The sequence below is a fragment of the Leptonotus elevatus genome, chromosome 13, assembly GCF_054856555.1.
Source record: "Leptonotus elevatus isolate MCC_2025b chromosome 13, RoL_Lele_1.0, whole genome shotgun sequence".
Classification (NCBI taxonomy): domain Eukaryota; kingdom Metazoa; phylum Chordata; class Actinopteri; order Syngnathiformes; family Syngnathidae; genus Leptonotus; species Leptonotus elevatus.
In genome coordinates, this window is record NC_141251.1 from 12,110,615 (window position 1) to 12,133,707 (window position 23,093).

Below are 23,093 nucleotides of genomic sequence, written 5' to 3' on the forward strand. Positions count from 1 at the left end.
TATGCCCCATGGGTGAAGGCCCGGCCACCAGACGCTCGCCTTCAAGCCCCGCCTCCAGGCCTGGCTCCCTTTTCAAATGTATGTGCTCACAAAATACATTTTAAATATATATTCTTGGTTAAGATGTCAAATTATAATTTTGTATCATTGAAAAGAAAGAAAATGGCAATCTTTTTTGTCGTGCTAATAGCATAAGCTAACTACTATTGTTGTGTAAATCATCCCTCTCCATTATCTTCGAACAGCAAACAAACCACTTGGAAATCACTCTAAGATCTTGAATAGACCCACTATTAGTGGTAAAAAAAAAAAAAAAAAAAAAAAAAGCAAGTTCAGAGAAAAAGATGCATGTGGTTTTAATGATTTATTTGCAAATGCGACAGGTACATCTGCAACGGAACAGCTTAATGTTGGTCCAGTACAAAATAAAACCACACAGATTTGATACTCTTTAAGTGTTCGATTGTGTCAAGTTGTGTTCTTGGTTTCATCTAAAAGAGGCAGCAGATCATAATTAGTGTGTCTTTCAACTAAATCCAGAAAACGTTCACTTCCTAAAGTAAAGCGAAGAAAGTGTTAGCGGTCTGGATAGAGAATGCCATCAAGAAAGACATAAGAAAGGAATTAGCTTGCTATAAAATGTAAAAATTTCCAAAAATTTAACTTAATATTCACATTCATATATAAAACACAGTTCTGTCAAACCCACTAAAAATAAGCCACCCCCCCCCCCATTACTGCAGAGATCATTTTTAAATTAGCATACATTTCAAGGATTATTTAGATATTATCTTCATTATTAATAACATCATATTGATTTTGTTCTTTTTCCAGACTTACTCATTAATACAAACATCACAAGTCAATAAATTAACATGCTACCTCAGTCCCTGAAAGCCGATATTGAACCATGTGTTACTGAGTGAGTGTGAGACAGGTTTTTAGATGCGCGTGTGTGTGTTTCGTGAGGAAAAGCTGTGTGCAAACCTGCCTATTACTCCGAGACGGGTGGAGGGGAGTGGCGTAAGGTGGGGTAAGTACCTTTTATTTTGAGTCCATACAAAAAATAATTCATTGTAAATATATAATATATATTTATACATATTTGAAGATATTTACAAATATACCCAAAACTACACATTATAGTGTATTTTTTTCCTCTAGAATAAATGGTAGAGAAATGGGAAAAAAAAGGCATCAATATTACAAAATAAACAGGAAAGCGGTTTCTACGTGCGCGTTCCTCTTCCTCGGTTTTGTTAGTCGACGCTTGGTCTCGCTAGTCCTTTTCCTATTTTTACTCCTCTTCTTTCACTTCATATTGGTCCATTATTCCTCCAGGAAAAGAATGAAAGTCTTGGAATGCCAGCCACTGGAATGAGGTCTCCAAATATTGTACATTCCAAACCTCGGTGTGTACAAACTGAAATATAAATGTAAAAAAAAAAAAAAAAAAGAGTCTCTGTTAATATGAAAACTGAGCAATAAGGACCCTTCAGAATGTCAGTTCATCCATCAAAAAAAAAAAAAAGAAGCTCAGCTTGTGTCGGGCCCCCATCCTCTTCATAAGACACGAGGGCGTGTAGGATGTCGTGCATGCAACAGCACTGCTGCCAGCCTGGTCCCAAAGGGGTCCGTAAATCAGCCGGACAAAATGGGAGACTTTCAGGACAGTTGTGTCTTTGCTGAGTGTGATTTGGCTTTTCCGTAAAAGAGCGCAGCCAGAGCTCATGTTTTGACGTTGCCGTTGATGTGCTGATACTTGGGGAGGCACGGCTCGTCCGGTAAGGGCTCGTGTGAGAACACGGAGTCGTCGCCCGAGGAGCAGGAGCTGCGAGTGTCGGGGAAGATGGGAGAGTACTGCTCTGTGGGGGTGCACAGGTCCAGATACTCCTGTTGACACACACACACACACAAAAGGTTGGGACGTGTTTTACAAGAGGGATAGAGGGGGATAATGCTCAATTTGGTCAAATTAAGGATGTTTGATTTTTTCAGACCAATACCAGTATTCACCTCGAGTAGTCACCGATACCAAGTACTGATACTAATAGTACTTTTGATACATACAATTTCTCCCCAAAAAAACAATGACAGAGGATTTTAAAGAAACACCTATATATCTTAATATTGCGTTTGTCCTTAAAATTGTATGCAATTAATGGCAATTTTATTTTATACTTCCTGATTATAAAATGGCTGTATCTACGCCATCACAAGTACGATACCTTATAATAATAATGTCAGGTATCACCCGATACTGATATATGGCATCGGTACTCGCCCGTTCCTAGGTAAAATGTATTTGCAATGTATTTTATATAAACACGATAGGACAAAAAGCTGTGTAATTACTGTAGTATTTGTGTGTTGGATGTGTGCCTTTAAGGGGTGTGGCAAATGTTGTCTTAACTGATTTTGCCTGCTTGTATGAAAATGGCCAAAACCATAGAGATGTGTTTCTGATCAGTGACAATGACAATTTTAATAGTTTTTATATTTGTGCAATAATGTTGGCACAATAGATACCTTAAAGTTGTGCAATATGACAACTGTTGATGAGTGAGTATCGAGTATCAGCCATGCGTTTGTGCCTGTTTTACAATCAGTTTCAAATTACAAATTTGAGAAAATTGGCATTCATTTATACAATTTTAAGGGCAAATTTTCTTTATTTTCTTTTTTTAATGTACGTATCAAAACTACTAGTGGTATCGGTTCTTGGTATCGGTAACTACTACTAAGTGTTGAGTATATGTAATGGTATCTGGCAAAAAAAAAAAAAGTGTTATCTAGCATCGCTAATGACAACTGTATATTATATCTGTCAATGTGTTTCCAAGACTTATTGTAAATACTTAAATGCGATATCCAAGGAAAAAATTATAGCCAATGATATTTATTTATTTATTTATAAATGATGCATAATAGATAGTGTTGAAATAATCTCAACAATAGATGCAAAAGATTTCATGGAAAAAAAAGCAGAATAGCTGTCCAAAAGAATTTGGTTGTGATTATCTCGAGTGGTCCGTTTTTGGTGGCTCTGCTAGCGAGAGAGTCGACTTATTGTGGTTTTTGCAGAAAAGAGCACTGGCTTCCATTTTCTCAGCTCAAAAGGAGAAGAAGGCTCACATTCCTCAAGACCTCCACATCTGCCAATGGTTTAGGGCAGAGGGGAGAGTGGGAGGGGGCTTTATTACATTTCAAAAGTTCAAAATGAAACTTGGGCTTTTTTTGGCTGGAGTTCACGGACTTCCAGAGCCGAGATCGGTTTTGACAGCTTTCCATCTCCTCTGCTCAGCTTGCAGATGCCACAAAAGACAGGAAGAGGAATGGGCTTCGCTATAGGGAGCACGGTCGTAATGATCAGTCAAATTTATGGATCAAATCATTTGGACCGTTTTTTGTGCAACCCCGATTATGCGCAGAAGGCCTTCAGAAACATTCTACTGAACCTTGCATGCCCTGGCGAGCGTACGCTTTGGCTTGGATCAAAACTCATGTTGCGCTGTGTTGGAATGTATCATATTATTCCGTTTTATTTTCATAAAAGGTCGACTCGCATGTGCCAGGGAAAGCAGAACATTCGCTTTCGAATTCTTCCAATAACTTTGCGGAAAAGCGCCGATGCTGCACCGACCTCGTTGGTGCTGAGGGTGAGAATGCGATCCAGATCCTCGACAAGCTGCTTGAAGGTCGGTCTATGGGATGAGATGGCGTGCCAGCAGTCTTTCATCATCATATAGCTGAGGGACAAAAAGACAAAAGTTGCTTTCACTTATGAAGATGAAGAAACGTTTTCACAAACACAAACCACTGCCTTTGCGTTTTCACTCGACCAATGTCCAGCTACCCGCACAAAGCAGTGCCATTGTGCTCTCATGAAAGACAGACACTGACAGCGGCCAGTGTCAGCTGTGCGACAGAATGGACCGAGGAAACCGAGCGGGACCCGAGTCATGGATCTGATGGGGCGCCGTATGAGGGCCAATGTGCTCGTTTGGATTTGAACATGTGAACGACTCTTACAGCTCGTTGGTGCAGTTGCCGGGCTTGTCCATGCGGTGGCCCTCTTTGAGCAGCTTGAAGAGCTCTTCCACAGGAATGCCGGGGTACGGGGAGCCCCCGAGGGTGAAGATCTCCCACATCAGCACCCCAAATGACCACCTGTAAAGGGACGACAACATAACATAGGCGCAATCAACGACAGTGGCACAGCAGATTCACTTCACGTGTTGGACTATGCGGATTGCATACAAATAAATGCTTGAAAATGGGTTCAAGTGGTTTACTTACTTTTCAGAATGTTGGTAAATTATACTAGGGAAACACATTTTTCGTTGCAATTTTTTTGGGGTGCAGAATCCAAAACTGATTTTTGGTGTTTCTTTATCACGTCAAGTTTATTTATTTATTAATTTTTTTCTTTTATTATTATTTTTTCTTTCTTTTTTTCTTCTTTTTTTTCCCACGTCAAGTTTATTTTTTAACTATAGGCTCCCAAATTTCTTTAAATTTTTTTTAATTAATGTGCCTGTATGTAAATTTGGGGTGTCAGGCGACTACATTTTTCAATTGTAATTAATCGCATGACTTCAATGGTTAACTCACGATTAATCGCAAATTTTATATCTGTTTTAAATGTGCAATAAAATATTTTTTCATACTATTGTTAACATAAAAGTGGAAAAAAAAACATGGCTGCATCTTTTAGTCATTGATACAGTAATTTCACAATTCATAAAATTGAGTTAAAATCAAAAAGATGTACTATACTGTAAAAACGAGTGTGATATAGATTTGTGTTGGTCATTTTTCTGCCACTAGATGGCATAATTGCATTTGTAAAACCTTTGTGACAGCTCATGCATTTTGTTGTCATATTAAGAGCTATTTAATCTTAAACATGAACTAACTAAAATTGTAAAATACAACTTGACTCCAGTCTCCACAAATATATGCATTATTATTCAATTTATTACAGCTAAATTTTGACATGGACATGTTTGCTGCGTTGCGACTGGAATTCCCCCAATACAGGCTTAGTAAGGGGCGGTCACTAACCACGTGTTGAAAAAAATAGTGGCGTTAAAGGAATTTTGAATTTGCTCAAAATTAAAACACTAATTTCAACACCCTAAATGTAAATAAAAGACTAGTATAAAAATAAATATAATTTACAAGGTTAGTAGAAAAGCCTTTGGGTGCGGAATCTAAAACTTTTTTCTATCACGTCAAGTTTTTAAGTTTTTTTTTTTTTTAACCATAGGCTCCCCTTTAAAAAAAAAAAATCTAATAAATATGTCTGTATGTAAATAAAACACTAAGATGGAATCATTACAAGTTAACAGCAAGGTGAATAAAAAAGACAACATCAACCCTCTTAATTGCTATGCTAGCTTTCTGTTTGTTTTTATTGCTAGCACTAAGCTATAGGGAGCTCTCAATTGTGACTGCACAAACAAGTTACCACGCAGCTGGAGATGAGCCCAATCATAATCAGCTCTTCTTACAACAATCTTTCTACAGCTAACAGTTGAATTTCACTTATCAACATGCAGAAAAAAAAATTGACATGCTAGAAAAAGGAATACATACAATTTTGAAATCAAGTATGCCAATTTTAGTTTTAATCAGCATAAAAATCGAACTGATTTCACCCCAAAAAATGGTTCCTCAGTGCTATCTATTTTAGCCTTGAGTTAGACAGTCATAACCTTTAAGAATGGACAAAAAATGTCAACAATCTTATAATAGTACTGACAGTCTTGTTGCAAAATTGACGCCGTGTCACATACGCATGTTTGTGGTGTCAATGCCGTCCTTCATCTTGTGCCGCTGCGGCCCTGATCTCAACAATAGCTTTTGTGCCTGCTGCGAAAATGACACAGCTAGCATTGTGGAGTCAACTCCACACCAAACCCAACTGGACCACCCAAATGGCAACAAAACCAGGTAAGGGCAACTGACCTTTTGATTTACTAATCATGACTTCTCCCTGTTGTAAATATCTCAGATCCTATTATTCAATTGTTGATGTGGGGCAAGTTTAGACAGACTGGACCCACATAAGATGAATCTTACAATGTGCCAAGTAACATGCAAGTGTGACTGCCGATATATATCAGTTTCTTCCCTCTGTTTACACAAGCAGTACCAGCCTCATGCTGGTCTGCCTTGTTGACACACTCGTCTCTCCTTTCTGGGCTACTTTGTAAATGCCTCTCAGCGCTGTGTCACCCCGTTTCCCGTGCACGTCGGTGTCCTCGTGCGCTTATCCTTGACTCAACTAACAAGCACACGCACTAACGTGTGACATTTCACTTCACCTTGCATATCATTAATCAATCAGCATAACACTATGAAATATATGAATATCCAATTTCAGTTAACTGGTCCAAAGAGTATTATTATTATTATTATTATTAACTAAAAATAATGTATCTGTGTTGTGTCTCTTTGCCAGTGACATATAGTCACAGGCAGATTATCACTGGCGTCAGGCCGAAACCATGTACCTCCAAAATCATCACTTTTCAGGAGACCCCAAGAACGACGTGTTTGTTAGAAATGTGATGATATTGAAAAGGGGAAGAATGAATGTAGATTAGTGAAAGGCCGATTATCGGTGCCGATATTTAGCACTTTGACTAGGGGTGCACCGATCGATCGGCCGGCCGATTTCCTTCATTTTGGGCGATTGGCCAATCCCTTAAAAATAAACCGATCCTTTCTATCGATCTCACCTCCCTCCTCAGACGTCTGAAAAAGTCAAACACTGCTGAGATAACTAATAGGCTTTTTATTTTAATTTGAGAGAACTACTTCATATGCAGTTAAAACAACCCGTTTGTATTATTTCACAGATATCGTTCAGTTCTTTCCAATAGAACAAGATTGGAACACTGAAGGCGTCGGTCGGCTAGAAAATTGTGATTGGTGCACCCCTAATTTTGACGCAAATATGAAAAGTTGTTCAGTAAAATTATGCTTAAAAGCATTTCAATAAAGATAAGTGTTGGAATTTGCTTGTCATTTGTTTTTTAAATGTTGATGCCAATTTTTTTTTATTCCTCATCGACTGAAAATGAATATCTGCTCCAGACTATCTGGTTTTAATCTGCTTCAATCTCCCACCCGCTTGCCAAAAACTGACCATGCTGCCATCTTTCTTTCATTGAGCTGCACCAGCCTGCATCAACAAGAGACGACTGCCATTACAATTCATGTATTCATTTAATCTGATGTCATGTGGGGATTGCCTGTGCCTGTTGTTGCCTGTGAATTAGACAGCCCTCATGCTTTTGCTTTCAGATGTTGCTGATGGAAAAAAACAATTACTAAAAGTGAGTGACAAAATGTAATTAGCTGACTGCCCGCGCTCCCGTCCACTCTCCTGTTATGATTGATTGGTGCAGCCCAGTGGAACATGAATGGCATCACGTGTACATGCAGATATTATTTACACGCATGAACACTTACAGATGTGGACTCCACAACCGAACTGGAAGAGCTCCATTGAGACTGCTACTGGTGCATTTATGTCTCAAAGACACACAAATGTATGCGGATGCAAAATGTCTTCTTTTTTTTCTTCTCTTTCTTGAGGTCAGATTGTGAGGCATTTACCTAATTGCCACATGCACCCTGTGCCGCCTGCGTCTGGAGCAGAAACTTCAAACGACGCTGTCAGCTCGCATACGACTCAAACACCAAAAAGGAGTAATGCTCTCCCTTTGTTCTCTTTTTAGAATGAGTGTTCTTGAACTTAAAAAAAAAAAAAAAAAAAAAGGAGACAAAAAGGGTCAGCAATTCACATGCCAGATGAATGAAAATAAGAATGGCGGGGGTGAAAGATTATTTTGAGCATCTACAAAATGATGAGGCCGATGTTCAAAGTGAGGGGAAGGCAGGAAGAGGACTGGGATGCAGGGCTGCAGCTTTGCCGTACTTAGATGAGTGCGGGGGCCCAAAAAGAAGGGGGGGGGGGGGTTCTAAGCTAAGACGGAGAAGCAAAATGTGAATCAGTGGGGGAGTTGGTACTGGCGGGTTCTGGGCTCCTTCCAGGGCCCTTTGAAGCTGCTCAGATTAGTAACACGGCATTGGCTACAAGTCTAGCGTGAAAGCTTCACGTTTGCCACAAACCGGCCAGCGTTGGCTCCCTATAGGCTGCTAGCTCCCCACCCACCCAACAAACACCTCCAACTCGCCTCCATCTTGAACCCAAGACATTGTTTGCATAACTGTAAAAAGTACAGATTGTATGAATATCACTAATATTCTATTGTTAAGTATTACTTACACATCACTCTGGTGAGTGTAGACGCGGTCAAAAAGCGCTTCGGGAGCCATCCACTTGACAGGAAGACGACCCTGTAGACAAACAAAATGTAAAGCTTCACAAAATGATCAATCCATTTTCATTTCTGGCCCGATCAGCATTTTGCTATTGGGCAATGTAATTTTAGCAAATTTGTTGAATTTATTGAAAGTATGATGAGGATTTTGTGCATAAATATATTGTTGTTTGTCTTAGATTGTTCTAACAATTTTTTATCTCAATGAGTTTCTTAATTAATAGTTTTTTTTTTTATCCGATAAAAATTTTTTTAATTTGCAAAACAGGACATTATTTCAAATTAACAGTGCAGAAAATATAAATGAATTATGATTCAGGTTTGGCCCGTACCAAAAATGTTGATCATTGCTTTGCAAAGTAAAGTCAACTGATTTAGTTTGATTCAAATCAAAGATAATTGGTCAGGACAACAGAAAGAAGGCGATTTTTTTACCATTATTTACTGAATATTTACTGTTGAGAAGCTGAAATTCTGAGGATTTGTAGAATTTCTAATCAAAAATGTATCTAAATTATTGACAAAAATAATTACCAATTAATTTGATAATCAATTAGTTGTGGATTAATCATTAAAAGAAAGAAATATGAACAAAAACACAAAAGAAACAATCGGTATCAAAACACTGTATTGCAACTGTGGCTCGCCTTTCCCACATGCAAGGGCATTAGCTAAGTATATTGTTAACACCTATATTTAAAAAATAAAAAGCACAATCACATGTAGATAAAGATTTTATGACCCCCCCAAAAAATCATGTACGCCAACACGAATTCAAAGCAGCAAAACAATGGCAGCTCTGTCCAAATGTAACATAAGCGATGGTCATCATTATCACGGCTGCCATTGTCATAATCATCATTACTCTCTCAACATCAACTGTTGCTGTTGACGGCTTGTTCTCAGCATGATCGTGCATGGGATGAAAAGGCAAGCATGCATACGAAATGAGGGCGTGCGGACTGGGCCGCTCTGCGGTGGGAAAGGAAGACGCCACCGGGCCACTATGCAGTTGTCAATTATGTTTAAACTGCTCCCCCTCTTTCGGGCTAATTGTATAAGTGCCTATGAAACTAAAGGAGGGAGAGGGATAAACAAGGCAGTCTACAGGATCCCGACATTCACAGGCTGCCTGGGAACCTGCGGCTTCTGCCAAGACACAAATCCAAGAAAAGAGTGAAAAAGAAAGATGAGGGAAGAGAGTGAATTTGAAGGATGGGTGAATAAATCACAGTTTGTAGTCCCTCAAAGAGCTGGATGGCATGTGTGCAACATGCACGTCTGTGACTCACATTGGTCGTCTTTTTATAGTAGTCGATGTTATGGACGTCGCGGGCCAAACCGAAGTCAGCGATCTTCATGACGTTGCTTTCTGTGACCAGGACATTCCTGGCTGCCAGGTCTCTGTGTATACACTAGGATGGAGAGAGTGAGAAAAAAAAGGGGTGAAGGGGTGGGGGGGGGGTGGGGGTTGGGGTGCAAAATGGAAAAAATGAGGGCAAGAAACGAAAAAGACATTTACGTCACTCTACAAATAAATGAACTCTAAAATCTCCTGAATAAAAGTCTGAAAAGTTTGGATTCCGCATTTGCTACATGCGTGATCCGCCTCAGATCAGTAGATCACGCATGTGCAAGAATGTGTGTGTGTGCGTGTGCGAGTGAGTGTCGCATTCCAACAGTGAGCGGGAGCGTGAGGCTGTCTTTGGACAACATGGCTGCACTACTATTGTGGAAAAAAAAAAATACAATTCCTCCACACAGAGGGGTCTTTGTCATGGGATGAGACACAATGACGGGGTTGGACAGGGGGGTGACATCAATGTTTTTAAAAGATTAAACTCCCACAGTGACTCACTGCCGTAGCAAAACCTTCCTTCATACAACACAATCGCTACGGCAACAAAATTATTATTTTTTGCTTACCTTTTGTGATGCAAGGTACTCCATGCCGCGTGCCACCTGATACGTGCAAGACACCAGATCTTTGAAAGTGAGCTGTTCGTCAGAGACACGGGCGATGTCGTAGGAGTATTCCATTCCGGGGGGTCGGCGGGCTCGGAGGTACTCCCGGAGGTTACCTTTGGAGGCGTACTCCACGATGACATACAGGGGGCCTGCATTGGTCAAAAGACGGCATGGACTTGTTGAATGTGCTTCAATAATGTATTGCTATGTTGAGCAAGAAAAGAAATTGGTCGCAAAAATATGTGCAATATGAGTTCACATGTAAACAAAGTGTATGGCGTTCCACAGGGTTCAATTCTGGGGCCTCTGCTGTTTTCATTGTATCTGCTGCCCCTGGGTTCCATTTTAAGAAAACAGTGGTGATTGTTTTAAAGTGCTATATAGAGTTGAATTGAGTGATGGGTGTCAGCGTCCTAACTGCATGATTTGCAATGCCAAATTGAGCAAAACTAAAGAAACAATTCCTTAAAACTGTGTAGCGAATATTGCGAAAACATTTAGAGAACAGTGCAACCTTGAACCCCAACGAGAAATCAACATTTTCCCCCTTTCAAACGTTCACCCCTCAGTGGGATACGGGTTTAAGGCTCAGATTAGATGGCAACTAAAACGTTTGCCATCTGATGGTGAATAGTGATATTACAACTTAAAAACTACACTTGCAGTTTGGCACCCACAGATTTGCATATTTTTCTTTTTTTCCCCGTCTTTTTGGGGGATTAGTCATGTGTTGCCCATCTCTGTCCTAGAGACATGGATTAATGAATATTTTTTCACATTTTTCACATGTTGGATTTTCCCGCAATTGTTACCACTTCATGCTAAATAAAATCTGTTTTAAAAAAATAATAATTTTGGGAAGTTGTTTAAATAAAAATAAATATATATATATATTTTAATATTTATATAAAATCTATATTTTATATAAATATTTATTTATTATATATTTTTTATATATTTAATTAATCATGCATTGCCCATCCCTGTCCTAGAGACATGGACCTTTTGCTTACCGTCTTGTGTGCAGGCCCCCAACAGATTGATGATGTTCTTATGTTTACCAATCATCTTCATCATTTCCATCTCCGACACCAGGTCAGACAGGTCCTTTTCGGTGGCGTCATCTAAAAGCAGAAGAAGAATGATGGAAACTTGCACAGGGAAAACAAACACGCCCATGTCCTGCCGTCCTTCTAACCCTTGGCTCGGAGCTCATTGTCAGCCAGTCAGGCAGCACCTTGTTTTGTAGTGCTTTGATTAAACGCAGCTGACAGACAATGTGGACTAAAGTTACAGCACTGAGGGGATCTCCTCGCGCGGACTACAGGAGCATCCTTTCGATGCCAAGGGGAGGAGAACAGAATGACTTAAAGATGCTCAATCTGGATTCATTATCTTCTGCACGAGCTCACTTTTCATAGGAGAGTGCTTGTATCCGCACAGCTAGAATGACATTGCCGGAATTCCTCTGCATAACGAGCTTAACTAAAGAGCGCATTTCTATAGACGGGGTTGGTCTGTGCTGCTTTACCTGATCTTTCCCCACTATTGCTGCTGCTTTCATCAATAACAGCAATGTGACTCGCGTCTTTGTGTGGGTGCTGAATGAGCTCCAGCCAGCTGCTGCTCTGGGGTCAGCTATGTGACCACTCCTCACCCTTACCTAGCCGACCCGCCATCCCCATAGGTGTCATTCTACAAGCACCAATAACAAATAGTAATGACTCCCCCAGGCTCCGCTTTGCCCTGCAATGAACTCTCACTGGAGCATATATCCCCATATTAAAGGTGCTCAAGTTGCCCACACAATGTGAAGTGGTATAAAAGGCATCCCTGTAGTCAGATTTTTGGTCCAAGTCAGGCGTTTATAGTTCACTTCAGTACCTACTTACCTTTCAGCATTTTGACAGCGACAGTTACAGCGTCTTTGGGTTTGTCTTTATCAATGCCAAGAGCTTCTGCCATTACAACTTGGCCGAAGCAGCCCTCGCCGAGTGGTTTGCCCAGGGTCAACCTGCAGCCGCACGCAATAAAACACAGACTCTGATCAGGAGACGAAATACAGAGTAGAAGAAATTGATGTGACTCACTTCTAATAAATAAAATGGAGTGTGCATGAGAGTAAAAGAGGGCAAGAATCAAGCTTGCTTCGTCTTTGCATGGCTCGAAAAAGTTTTTCTTCGTGGAGCAGTTTTGCGAACCAATGACTTAATTTGAGTTGCAACTTTCTAAATGTGTGGAGTACCTTTTTTTATACGGTTAATCCCGAACAAAGGTTTGATGAAACAAGAAAAATGTGACAATGTAACGAATGAACAATGGGCTTTCTTTTCTATATAATGAAGTTTTCATTTCTTAAATTCTTAAATTCACATTGTGTATAACAGCAAACTCTATTTTCTTGTCTAGAAGCAAAGCCAAACTGAAACATAAATAAATGAATAAATACATTTAAAAAAAATCTACTGTAATGTGATTTGAGAGTTTTTATTGTGCAGACCTCAAAAGTCTAACGCAAACGTTTGACGTTAACGTAATTAATTTCTGGTTCCGTTAGAGAGTTTCTCTCCGCAGTCTAGACACTCTATTATTCTGCCTGGTATTTTGTTGTTCAAAGTTGGATTTTCTCCGCCCTTAACGTGTTTCCAGCCAGACATCTGCGAAACGTGGAATCAATCACCCCAAACACTTAATTCTGGTGTTAAGTGCGCTAGCCGTGTCAGTCTTAGGTTAGCTTAGCAATTAGCATGGCTTCTCCATTTTTCCTAGTCATCTTTTCGTGAGAACGATAATTGTCAGATGTGTAGGCTTATTATCCAAATTTTGACCCAAAAACTGCAATGTTGAAACCGTTTTATTTTTATTTAGTTATTTTTTTTAAACCTTTTTTCACCAGCTTAGCTACAAACGAAGGTGAGTGCTTCATTGGCACACGGACTGCTATCAGACCAGTTGTTAGAAAGCTGGACATTGCAAAAATCTGATAAAGCCTGGCGAAGGCACTCACTTTCTAAACTGTTCACCATGCTTTGGCACATGCCGATATGCATTTATTTGTGCCATTACAAAGCTCTCCCAGCCCAGACACATTAACTTGTGATGGGTGACAGCTGCCAAGTTGCTGCCACACCAGCGGACTTCACTACAGCTCCATATGGAAATGTAATTACCTATGTTTGGCATGCCATATTGTAAATGTAAACTGTTACAGTGAAGTATAATTCACACGTAAGCTTTTAGATAGAATCGCGTGTAAGTGGTGAAAAAATAGGATAAAGTCGATTAAGACTTTCCATTGACACTGACAGCCATCTATAGTTTTAGTTGTTTGTATTTGTTTTCATTCATATTTTGATTGACAAGTGTTGGACCCACCCCTAATTTTCAACATCTTGGCTATGTAAACTCACACTGCAGGCCGAGATAGGTCCGGGACCCAAGGCCAGCAGCCTGCCACAGTAACACAATCCCCTATCTGTCTACACACGCTCGCCACACTCAATGGCCACCATTCTGTCCATACAGCCACACATAATTGATGTTATTTTTTCCTCCGCACAAGCCGCAAATGTTTGCATTCCTCAGCATTCTGCAATTCCAACATGATCCCTCAGGCATTGGGCGACAAGAGCAGTATAAAGGCCCAAATAGAAATACACAGACATTGATTCAGCACGAAAAAAAAAAAATGTTTTGCTTGTTATTATAAAACATAATATACGAATCTGTATGAGTTTACAGGGCTGCTGTTGTTTTATTGTGTTTATATAATAAGGGTTACGGGGAAGTCAAATCAATTTTTTTTATATGTTGTGATAATAATGATGTTTTATGCGCCCATTGTGATTGATATTGCATTTGTAGAATACGAATTGAGCAGGGGCGGCCATTTTGTGACTTTCTATCAACTGAAAATGACATCACAGTTGCTCAGGGCTCAGTTAACGACCAATCACGGCTCACCTGTTTTCTGAGTTAGGTCATGTGACATTCACAAAGTGAGCCGTGATTGGTCGTAACCTGAGCACTGAGCAACTGTGATGTCAATTTCAGTTGATCGAAAGTGGCAAAATGGCCGCTTTTGCTGGTTAATTCATATTCCACAAACACAATATTAATCAGAATACCATGTTTAGAATAATGAGAAAAAAAAATTCTGACTTAATTTCTCTTTTTAAGTCAAGCAGACCAATTGAAAAGGACGATTTATATTCCGACAAATTGGACAATGATCAAATGTGCTGACCTGTCTCTATTAAACTCCCACCGCGGATCCTCAGGAAGGTCGTACTCGGGAATCGGGTCATCGTGTGCAGAACTCCGCCGCATGGTGATGCGTACGAGTGGCGTGTTGGAGTTCATGGAAGCGCTGGAGTCAGCTGACACCTACAGATGCAAAGAGATTGGCTGATCACCACTATCTGGGTTCAAAGGACAGACAAAGCTCTAGGGCATCGCTAGAGGAGTTGCTTTACACACATCTGTATTGCTTCAGTACTTGATATTATCAGCAATGTTTGCACATGCAGCATATTAATACGCTTGATTTCAGAACTTCATGTGTTATCTTCTGAGATGTGAATCTGTGTTGATTACTGTGAAGAAGTGAACACCAAGAATGTGTGATAAGAAACCTTCCGTGCTTCTTGTTTTCCACCCTCACCTTACCTGCGCTCAGGATCCAGTCTCTGCAGGGTTCATCCAACATTTTTTCGTACCTTTTCATTTCACGTGAAGAAAAAGCATGACTCAAACATACAAATGTATATATTGGACAAGTGGTTCTGAACCTGGGTTTGAACCAAGGGGTTCGGTGGGTGGCAAGACATACACCCGACTCATATGATTAGCTTGGCCATCATTGGCTGCAGGTGATGACGCTTATGCTTGGCCTATCTGGACAGCAGGGAATTTGGGCCACTCGGTAATTTACTTGTGGCTGTTATGATGGTATGTCATGTGATTTCTTTATTATTGTAATCTCTTCATACTAACTATGTCGAGAAAAAAAAAAAAGAAAGTGGTTGGATGAATATGTGCAATATGAATTCACATGTATAACGGATCGTAGGGTGTTCCACAGGGCTCAATTCTGGGACCTCTGATGTTTTCATTTGATCTGCTCACCCTTCCTTGGCTTCCATTTTAAGAAAACAACGCCGGTTGTTTTTAAAACAAACTATCATCCTAACTGCATGATTTGCATTACCAAGTTGAGCAAATGAGAAGGCTACTCTCCCTGTTCATTTTGTTCACCAGTAAATCCTATACCTGTCTTGAAATTGAAAAAAAAACCATATTTTATTTTTCAATAAAGAAAGGTTCAGTGGACCTAAACTAGGTAAAGAACCAATGCCTTAAAAAGTAGCTTGGAAATGCATGCTTTAAAGTGCATATTTTAAATGTGTATTTCTAAATGTGTATTTAAATTTCACCAACCTAGCATCATCTTTTTTTCAACATTATTTTTGTCTTGTGTGTGTTGTGCTCCTCTAGAGGTGTTAAGTGCCATCAAACTCTTTATCTACTTTCTGTTACCTGGCGCCGCAGAGGGATCTGTTTGCTGAGTTTGTGAACGGCAGGCTGGCCGCTAAAATCCGGTTTCTTGGCCGTGTTCCTCATGCGGCACACCATCACGATGACCACCATGCAGGCGATGAGGAAGACACCTGCGCAGTAAATAGCGATCTCCACGTAATCGGGAGAAAGGGTTTCCACGTTTTTCTCTGCAGCTGATGCAAATAAAGGAAGGGACAGTGAGAAAGAGAGAGAGAGATTGTTTGATTAAAGGGAAAGTACTGATCGCTCTTCCACACTGTTGCACATGGATGTTCTCCATGTTCTCAACACACACACACACACGTGCGCGCACACACACACACAAAGACGAACACAAACACAGATGCTGTTGGGGTGACTAGTGTGTAAATGTCACCATCAACCTTAACGAAACTATCGCTCATCTCCAGGTACCAGCATGCCGAGTGTATAATGTGAGAGAGGAGATAATGTGAGCACACCAAGAAAAAGATAACACACGCCTCAGTTATTTTATATTTATATATTTCACACACGAAAGAGTGCAAGAAATGTAGTTCCTTCGCGAAAAAAAAAGACATCCGGGTATTAATTATTTCGCAGTCTGTTAAAATTGTATGCGAGGGTAAATTTACGTATAACTCATATCGAGCAGGCTACATCCTTGTATGTACTTGCTCACCATTATTTTCATAAAATTTGAGTTTTATTGATATTATTTTGACTTGACTATTCCCATAATTGCATTGCTTGTTTTCTTCATTTTATTATGACTCATCTCTCGTTAACAATTTGTAAGAAAAAATATTTATTCCTCATTAATGATACTAGTTTTCTGCTGATGTGACCCTGTTTTCATATAGTTCTAAAATAGAAATATTCTTGTATTTAGTAGTTTTAGCAAGGTGTAAACTACTGAAACAGAGCTAGAAAATAGATATGATAAGAAAAGAAAATTGCAGATAATTTCTTAGGTGTAAAATTATCTGTCATTGTTATTTTTTAGAAACTTTATGTATCAAAAAAAGTAAGAGTGGTATTAGTACTTGGTATCAGTGACTACTCAACAGTTGAGTATTGGTATCGGTCTCATATGCACAATTACAGGCCTGTAATGCGGCAGTGAACAGAAATGACATCACAAAAGTTGATTAATGAACGCAAACAACACAGCACTCACATAAATGTGTTTTGCTTTATAAACTGAGTTTGGGCTCTGATAATTTGGAAAGTAAAGCCGAATTCCATGCATATATTGAACTTTAACTTTCACTCTTTATTTCAAGAAGAAATAAAGTCTCAAAAAGACGACAATTATCAGAGCCGGGAAAAGAGAGTTGCTGACGACCAAAATGTGTCCGCGAAATGCTTTGTTGAAGGAGCAGGCGAGATGTGACAGAAGAGAAGGTGGGAGACAAATCCTCCCTTCCCTTTGGAGCCTGGAGACACTCAAGCTGCTTTGGGAGCTCAACTTCCGTCCCCGAGTTATAATAATTTGTCAGTAAACGACCCTCTTATCTGCTTTGGGCTTTCAACAGTTTCCCAGTCCAGATTATATTAAAGAATATATGCCCCTTGTCGCTCTTGCATAACACTATCTTGGGTTACGACCATGCAAGTACAACTGAGTCATCGAACATTTCAACTATATGTGACTTCAACTCCAGAGGGAAGGGTGGCCTTCTCGAACCCAAACATGTTGGACCGTGATAGAAATGTAAGGAGAGGACAGTTAAACCGTGTATTTACCTGGAAGCACCGTCAACCAAGCAGTGTGATAGGAGATCCCAATAGAATTACCCGCCAAGCACGTATACTCCCCAGCATGTTCAAATGTTACATTGGGCAAGTAGAGAACTTCTATCTCCTTATCTGTGGTGTTTACACCCGCGGTCTGGAGAGAGGAAGAAGGAGGAGGTGGAAAAGAAGAAGGAGAGGGTCGATGATAAGAGGGGAAAAACGGGGGGAGGACAGAGAGAGAAGAAAAATAATGAGACCCAAAACACCAAGAAAGAAATAAAAGGGTGGCATCCAACGTTGAATTCCCATCTAGAGTAAAGATGTTGAGGGGTGAGGTGGACAAAACAACAACAAAGAACCCCCCCAAAAAACAAAACAAAAACCATGAAATTAAAGGCAAACAAATAACCAGATAAAACATCCCATAGCCAAAACAAGAGACTAGAACTAGAGGCCAGTCTAATGCCGACATTAGACCAGGGACATGCACAAACAAACACAAGAGAGCATGGAGAGAACTGCTACATACACCACATATTGACACAGCATACAAGACAAGAGATAAGAAACAAATGAGTGTGCTGTGGCAATTTTAGTGTTTAGTTAGGCAGCTCCGCCAGTGTCAGCAGCTGCAACGCAAAGGTGTAACATTAGGGGAGAGATGCTCGTGAGGACCCAGGACCACCAAGAGACCACCGATAGGACCGCCACAAAACAGCAGGTCAGGGTTGAAGCCCAGGAAAGCACACCAGGAGAGGAGGGAAGGTCGGTCAGGTCTTTGGGTTACCTGGCAAGACAGTCAGCCAGCCTGACTGGCTGGCTTCGCCTATATAATTGGAGACTTTACAGATATACTCCCCGGCGTCTTCCGGCGTCACGTTGGTGAGGTTGAGCACCTCGGCGTTGGAGCTGTTAATTCCTGAACGCTGAAATCCACACATTATGACAGGATAAGGTCAGCATCGGAATCATATATACGAATGTAGGAGAAGGAGAAGACACCAGGAGCCACAAAAGACCTGTTATCATAATATATATATATATATAGGTGAGGAGAGAACATCATCATCAGTTTGAATCCAATCAAGAGAATGCAGACGTACCTTTAGCACTTTGACATAAGGGTGCCCATCGGGACCGTAGCGACTGCCGTTTTGGGTGATGTGCTTCAGCCACTGAATATGAGGTTGGGCGTCGCTGTACACTTTGCAGACAAAGCGGGCGTCTTCCCCAACGTAGACGGACGTGTTGGCGGGCAGGCCAGCTTGGAGAATGGGCCGGTGAGGGGACCGCTCTGGACATAGGGAAGATTCTTTTTAATTAAGACAACTAACTAAACAGACATACACAGAATACAATGGATATATATTTTGTAAAAAAATGAGACCAAGATTAATCATTTCGAAATAATTTTAAAAATTTCCACCACAAAAGTGACCTATTACATGTAAAACACAACTGGAAAAAAAAAGATAATTAGGGATTGGCCAGCCTAAATTCAAGGTATAGGTTACTCACAAAGGATGCCGATACCAGACACATATATGAATCATCATGTACATCAGAAAATTATTTGTTCAGAATGGTATCATAAGTATTAGTAGTGTCGGTACTTGGTACCTGTATCGAGTACTCAAGAGTAAATACTCACACTGGTATCGATATGAAAAAAAAAGTGGTATCCAACATCCCTAATAATTATAATCTTTTCGAGAGGGGAAAGACCATGACAAACTTTTCTGTGATTTTGTTGCGGTCTGATGAGACCAAAGCTAAACTTTAGGCTTGACGCGAACACCATATGGTGGTGGCAGTATCATGCTTTGGGGATTTTGAACTGGTGTCCAAAGAGTAATGAGCACTTTAAATTAGCAGTCAGTGGACAAAATCTAGCATTTGAATTGGGGTGTGTAGACTTTCTGTTGTGTTTGTTTGTCACAACAACAAAAATGACCCTTAAACATCATTTCAGCCAAATACAAGCCTTATCAGCGTTTAATCGACCGCAGCTGTTTGAACTCTACGGCCTGGAGGAAAAGTAGCTTTAGAGTGCACAAGGGAAAGTCCTACATTGTTGTCTATTTCTCTTCCCTAATTAGTAGGTTGCACTGGTATGGTGACACACTACTGACACAAATATTGTCATCCCACCTACGAAAACCTGCCGCGGAACACGAGAACTATTCAACTTGGTGGGAATGGCTATCCGAAAGTAAAATATCTTGAAAGCAGATGGTAAACATCTTTAGATCATCCATTTCATTTTAACGATTACAGTATCTCCAGGACTTCCTGAGTTCCTTGTGCAAAGATTTCCTGGTAAACGTGGACAGGCAGAAACACGACCGCTCTCGCTATCGGACAATCGTTTGGAGGCCTCACATCATTATAAAGGCACGGCCATATATCCTGAAAGGAATTTCAATGCTGGAGGAGGACTTTCATAAAGTTAGATGTTTGGACGGCATGGCAGTTGGAGAGTTATGCTAGCATGTGTGTTGGAAAGTGAAACACCTTCACGCCCCCCCACCCCCTACAAGTCCCACTATCTGCATTCTTCTGCAGGCAAACATTAGGACTGCAAATCCAAACAGAGCGAGACCTGTTGAACAATGCTCCCTTTCAAACTGCACCGGGCCGCCACAAGCGTGCTGAGGAGCACACCGACCCCCACACTGACAGCAACCACTCGCTGCCATCACACACACACACACACATACACATAGAATGACATCACTCAGCCTCAGGCACTGCATTGCCTTTGCAAACAATGCCTGAAGGTAAGCACAGTGCAGCATACAAGTTAAAGATGGAGGCCTAGGAATTCAGTTCTTGAATGAAAAAATTTGATGAGAGATTGAGTTTGCTTTCTTCTTTGTCTGTCTGTACTTTTTTTTTTTTTTTTTACAATGTGACAGATGAAATGATTCCCGCTCCTCTTTCCCACTCCTTATCCTACTTCCTACATTGTTGTTGTGTTAGTAGTGTCCATTACCCACCACCAGCGTTTTTCTTTTCTTTGCTCTCTATCTAGCAAAAACATCTTCAGGGGTGTCCTAAACTTTTTCATTTACAGAAAAGTGGGGGGATGCAAGTGCCGCTTTGAAATTTGACTTTAATTTATTAAACATACTGAAATCAATCAATCAGGCAATAAATTATAAATTGTTCATATTTCCTAGTTATTTTTCAACAAATTGCTATATTAACTTCAAGATTTGGGTATGGTCCAAATCCCATCTCCACATTCAGAAGCAAAACTGTCACTTGAGTTTGTCATTAATGTTCATAAATCTGACCTTGACATGGATCATATATATATTTTTTTGCTTCTAAAAAGTAATTATCTTACAGTATTATTTTAGTCATAAATAATTTACTCGTATCTTTGCATACCTAGAAAAGCTGTAGTATGTATATAAACCAATTCATTAGTAGTAATGATGCCTATTTTTTCAACATCCAATTTATTTATTTATTTTAACTAGTCTTGCGAGCCATGTCAAATGTCATTTTTAGTATGCGTCACGGGCCGCTGAAAAATGGATGTCGGGCCGCTGAAAAATGGACGTCGGGCCGCAAATGGCCCCCGGGCCATTGTTTGGACACCTTGCTCTAAACGTTTTACAGGCACAGCGAGGGGAACTAAACTATGCTACATTTTCACTTTTCCCAATGCAAATGTAAAACTGCAAGCGACAATAAAAAATAACTGGCAAAACGGAATCATTTGTCACTATTTAATGTTTGCTAAAATACGCTCTACCGGAACAATCATGACGGGAGTCATTGGCAAGCATCCCATCCCTAACACAAGAGAGCAATGCTGAAAGAGGGGAAGACGTCATTTCGAGATAGAGAAAGGTCCACTTTTATCATTTATTTTCATGTACAGCTATTTAGTAGTCATAACCTGATTTTGAAATGTTGAACATTTGATTGGTGATATTAACAAGGTTATGATTTGCAACAAAATGCAAGATACTGTATACGTAAACGCTCCCCGAAGCTGGCGGCCTCACAAAACAACAAGAAAAAAAGTGTCAAAATAACCGAGGGCCACTGGCGTCTCTTCATCATGCGTGTCCACTCGTGGTTATCGAACCGCTGGCCAGTTTGAGCCAGAAGTCACTAGTTTCGCCTTGTTTTAACGGCTAATCTTGTGTGTCATTTTGAGAGAGAAAAAACACTGATAAGAGCAATCTATTTTGTCTTTTCTCTCCTTTTCTGTGACAAACCCTCGGCTCTCCCCCTTTGTGCAGCACATTATAAAGGAGTAAAATGAAGCAAGAGGTTGCAGGGGGTAGTGGCTGTGGAGCCAGACGTTTAGAGGCTTTACTGCTTGGCTATAAAAAAAAAAAAAAGAACAAAAAGAAAAATGCAGTCGAAAGAACAGCTTTGGCTTACTGCAAAGTTAACCAGAGAAGGGGGGCTGAAATAGGGAGTGTGTAATAATGTGCATTTGGCGATACGCTCAAGGTGTAAGAACCCTCAGGTATTTAATCGCCATTAAATAAAACACAGAAACGTGACACAACACATTCATGTAGTGACCAGTGGACCCTTAAACATCTTTGTGTGGATCAAACATCACTTGTGGATTATTGACCTTTTCAGTCAGATAAGTGAGTCCATGTGATTACTTGTAAGCAACTCAAGCAAGACCTAATGAAAGAGAGTCTGCACTGTAACATACTTGCTTTCATTGATCCTCAGTCGCTATCCTACATGCTAACTCAGCAGGAAAAAAACCACACTTTGTTTTGTGTGCTCCAAAGGTCATTAAGAAAGGGTTGACCAAGTTTGATGAGTGTAGTAGTGCTGACCCAAGCACTGCGTGTGCTCCTGGTTTAATGACACTAAATAATCATCTAATAATTATTCCATGAAACAATAGAAGACTCAAAAATCTGACAGACTACAAAATTGTTGCTTCTTCTAATGGACTAAGTGAAAAGGACACATAGGTAAAATGTACATGCAACCCGCCCCACCCACATTTTTACGTTTTTGGGATGTCTGCATTTAGTTTTATCCCAAAAACGTACATTTTGAAAAAATGGACATACCCGGTAAATGTTTTTCACATAGCAGTGATGAGCTAAGATTTGCATGATGTCACTACTGACCCACAACATCCAAGGTGTAGGTGTGGCTGATGGATCCAAACTCGTTCTCCACCAAACAGGTGTAGTTGCCTTTGTCCGATGGAACCACACTTTCCATTATAAGGGTCCAGTGCTGACTTCGTACCTACAGAAGCAAGTCAGAAGATTTATAAGATGAGTAAAAAAAACAAAAAACACTCCAGTGCAAAGATAATACAAAAATACAGCAAAGTTAGAAAAAATGTGCCCTGTATCATATAATTTATCAGCCAGTAATGATAAAGTTAAGTACTAAATAGTTTACATTTACATTAAAAAGTTTCATTCCTATGACGATGATGTAATGTCTATTTGTATGCAAGTCACTAACCTTTGCTAA

The 23,093-nt window shown here is 40.1% G+C and overlaps 1 protein-coding gene across 6 annotated transcripts in view; it reads right to left on the bottom strand.

Annotated features, from left to right (window-relative positions):
- Window positions 1-351: 351 nt before the first annotated feature.
- The window catches only part of fgfr2 (fibroblast growth factor receptor 2), a 39,825-nt gene continuing 17,083 nt past the window's right edge, over window positions 352-23,093 (bottom strand). For 3 of the 6 annotated variants that reach the window (XM_086092287.1, XM_086092286.1, XM_086092282.1), the window contains 13 exons: window positions 22,736-22,859; window positions 18,710-18,900; window positions 17,616-17,760; window positions 15,860-16,060; window positions 14,575-14,713; window positions 12,221-12,342; window positions 11,342-11,452; window positions 10,287-10,477; window positions 9,653-9,775; window positions 8,306-8,376; window positions 4,033-4,170; window positions 3,644-3,749; window positions 352-1,893 (listed from right to left, as the gene is read on the bottom strand). In XM_086092287.1, the coding sequence (XP_085948413.1) occupies window positions 1,729-1,893; window positions 3,644-3,749; window positions 4,033-4,170; window positions 8,306-8,376; window positions 9,653-9,775; window positions 10,287-10,477; window positions 11,342-11,452; window positions 12,221-12,342; window positions 14,575-14,713; window positions 15,860-16,060; window positions 17,616-17,760; window positions 18,710-18,900; window positions 22,736-22,859 (1,827 nt within the window). In that variant the 3' untranslated portion in view covers window positions 352-1,728. Of the gene's footprint in view, window positions 1,894-3,643; window positions 3,750-4,032; window positions 4,171-8,305; window positions 8,377-9,652; window positions 9,776-10,286; window positions 10,478-11,341; window positions 11,453-12,220; window positions 12,343-14,574; window positions 14,715-15,859; window positions 16,061-17,615; window positions 17,761-18,393; window positions 18,533-18,709; window positions 18,901-22,735; window positions 22,860-23,093 lie in introns of all 6 variants that reach the window. The other 3 variants (XM_086092285.1, XM_086092284.1, XM_086092283.1) reach the window with 3 other exon arrangements.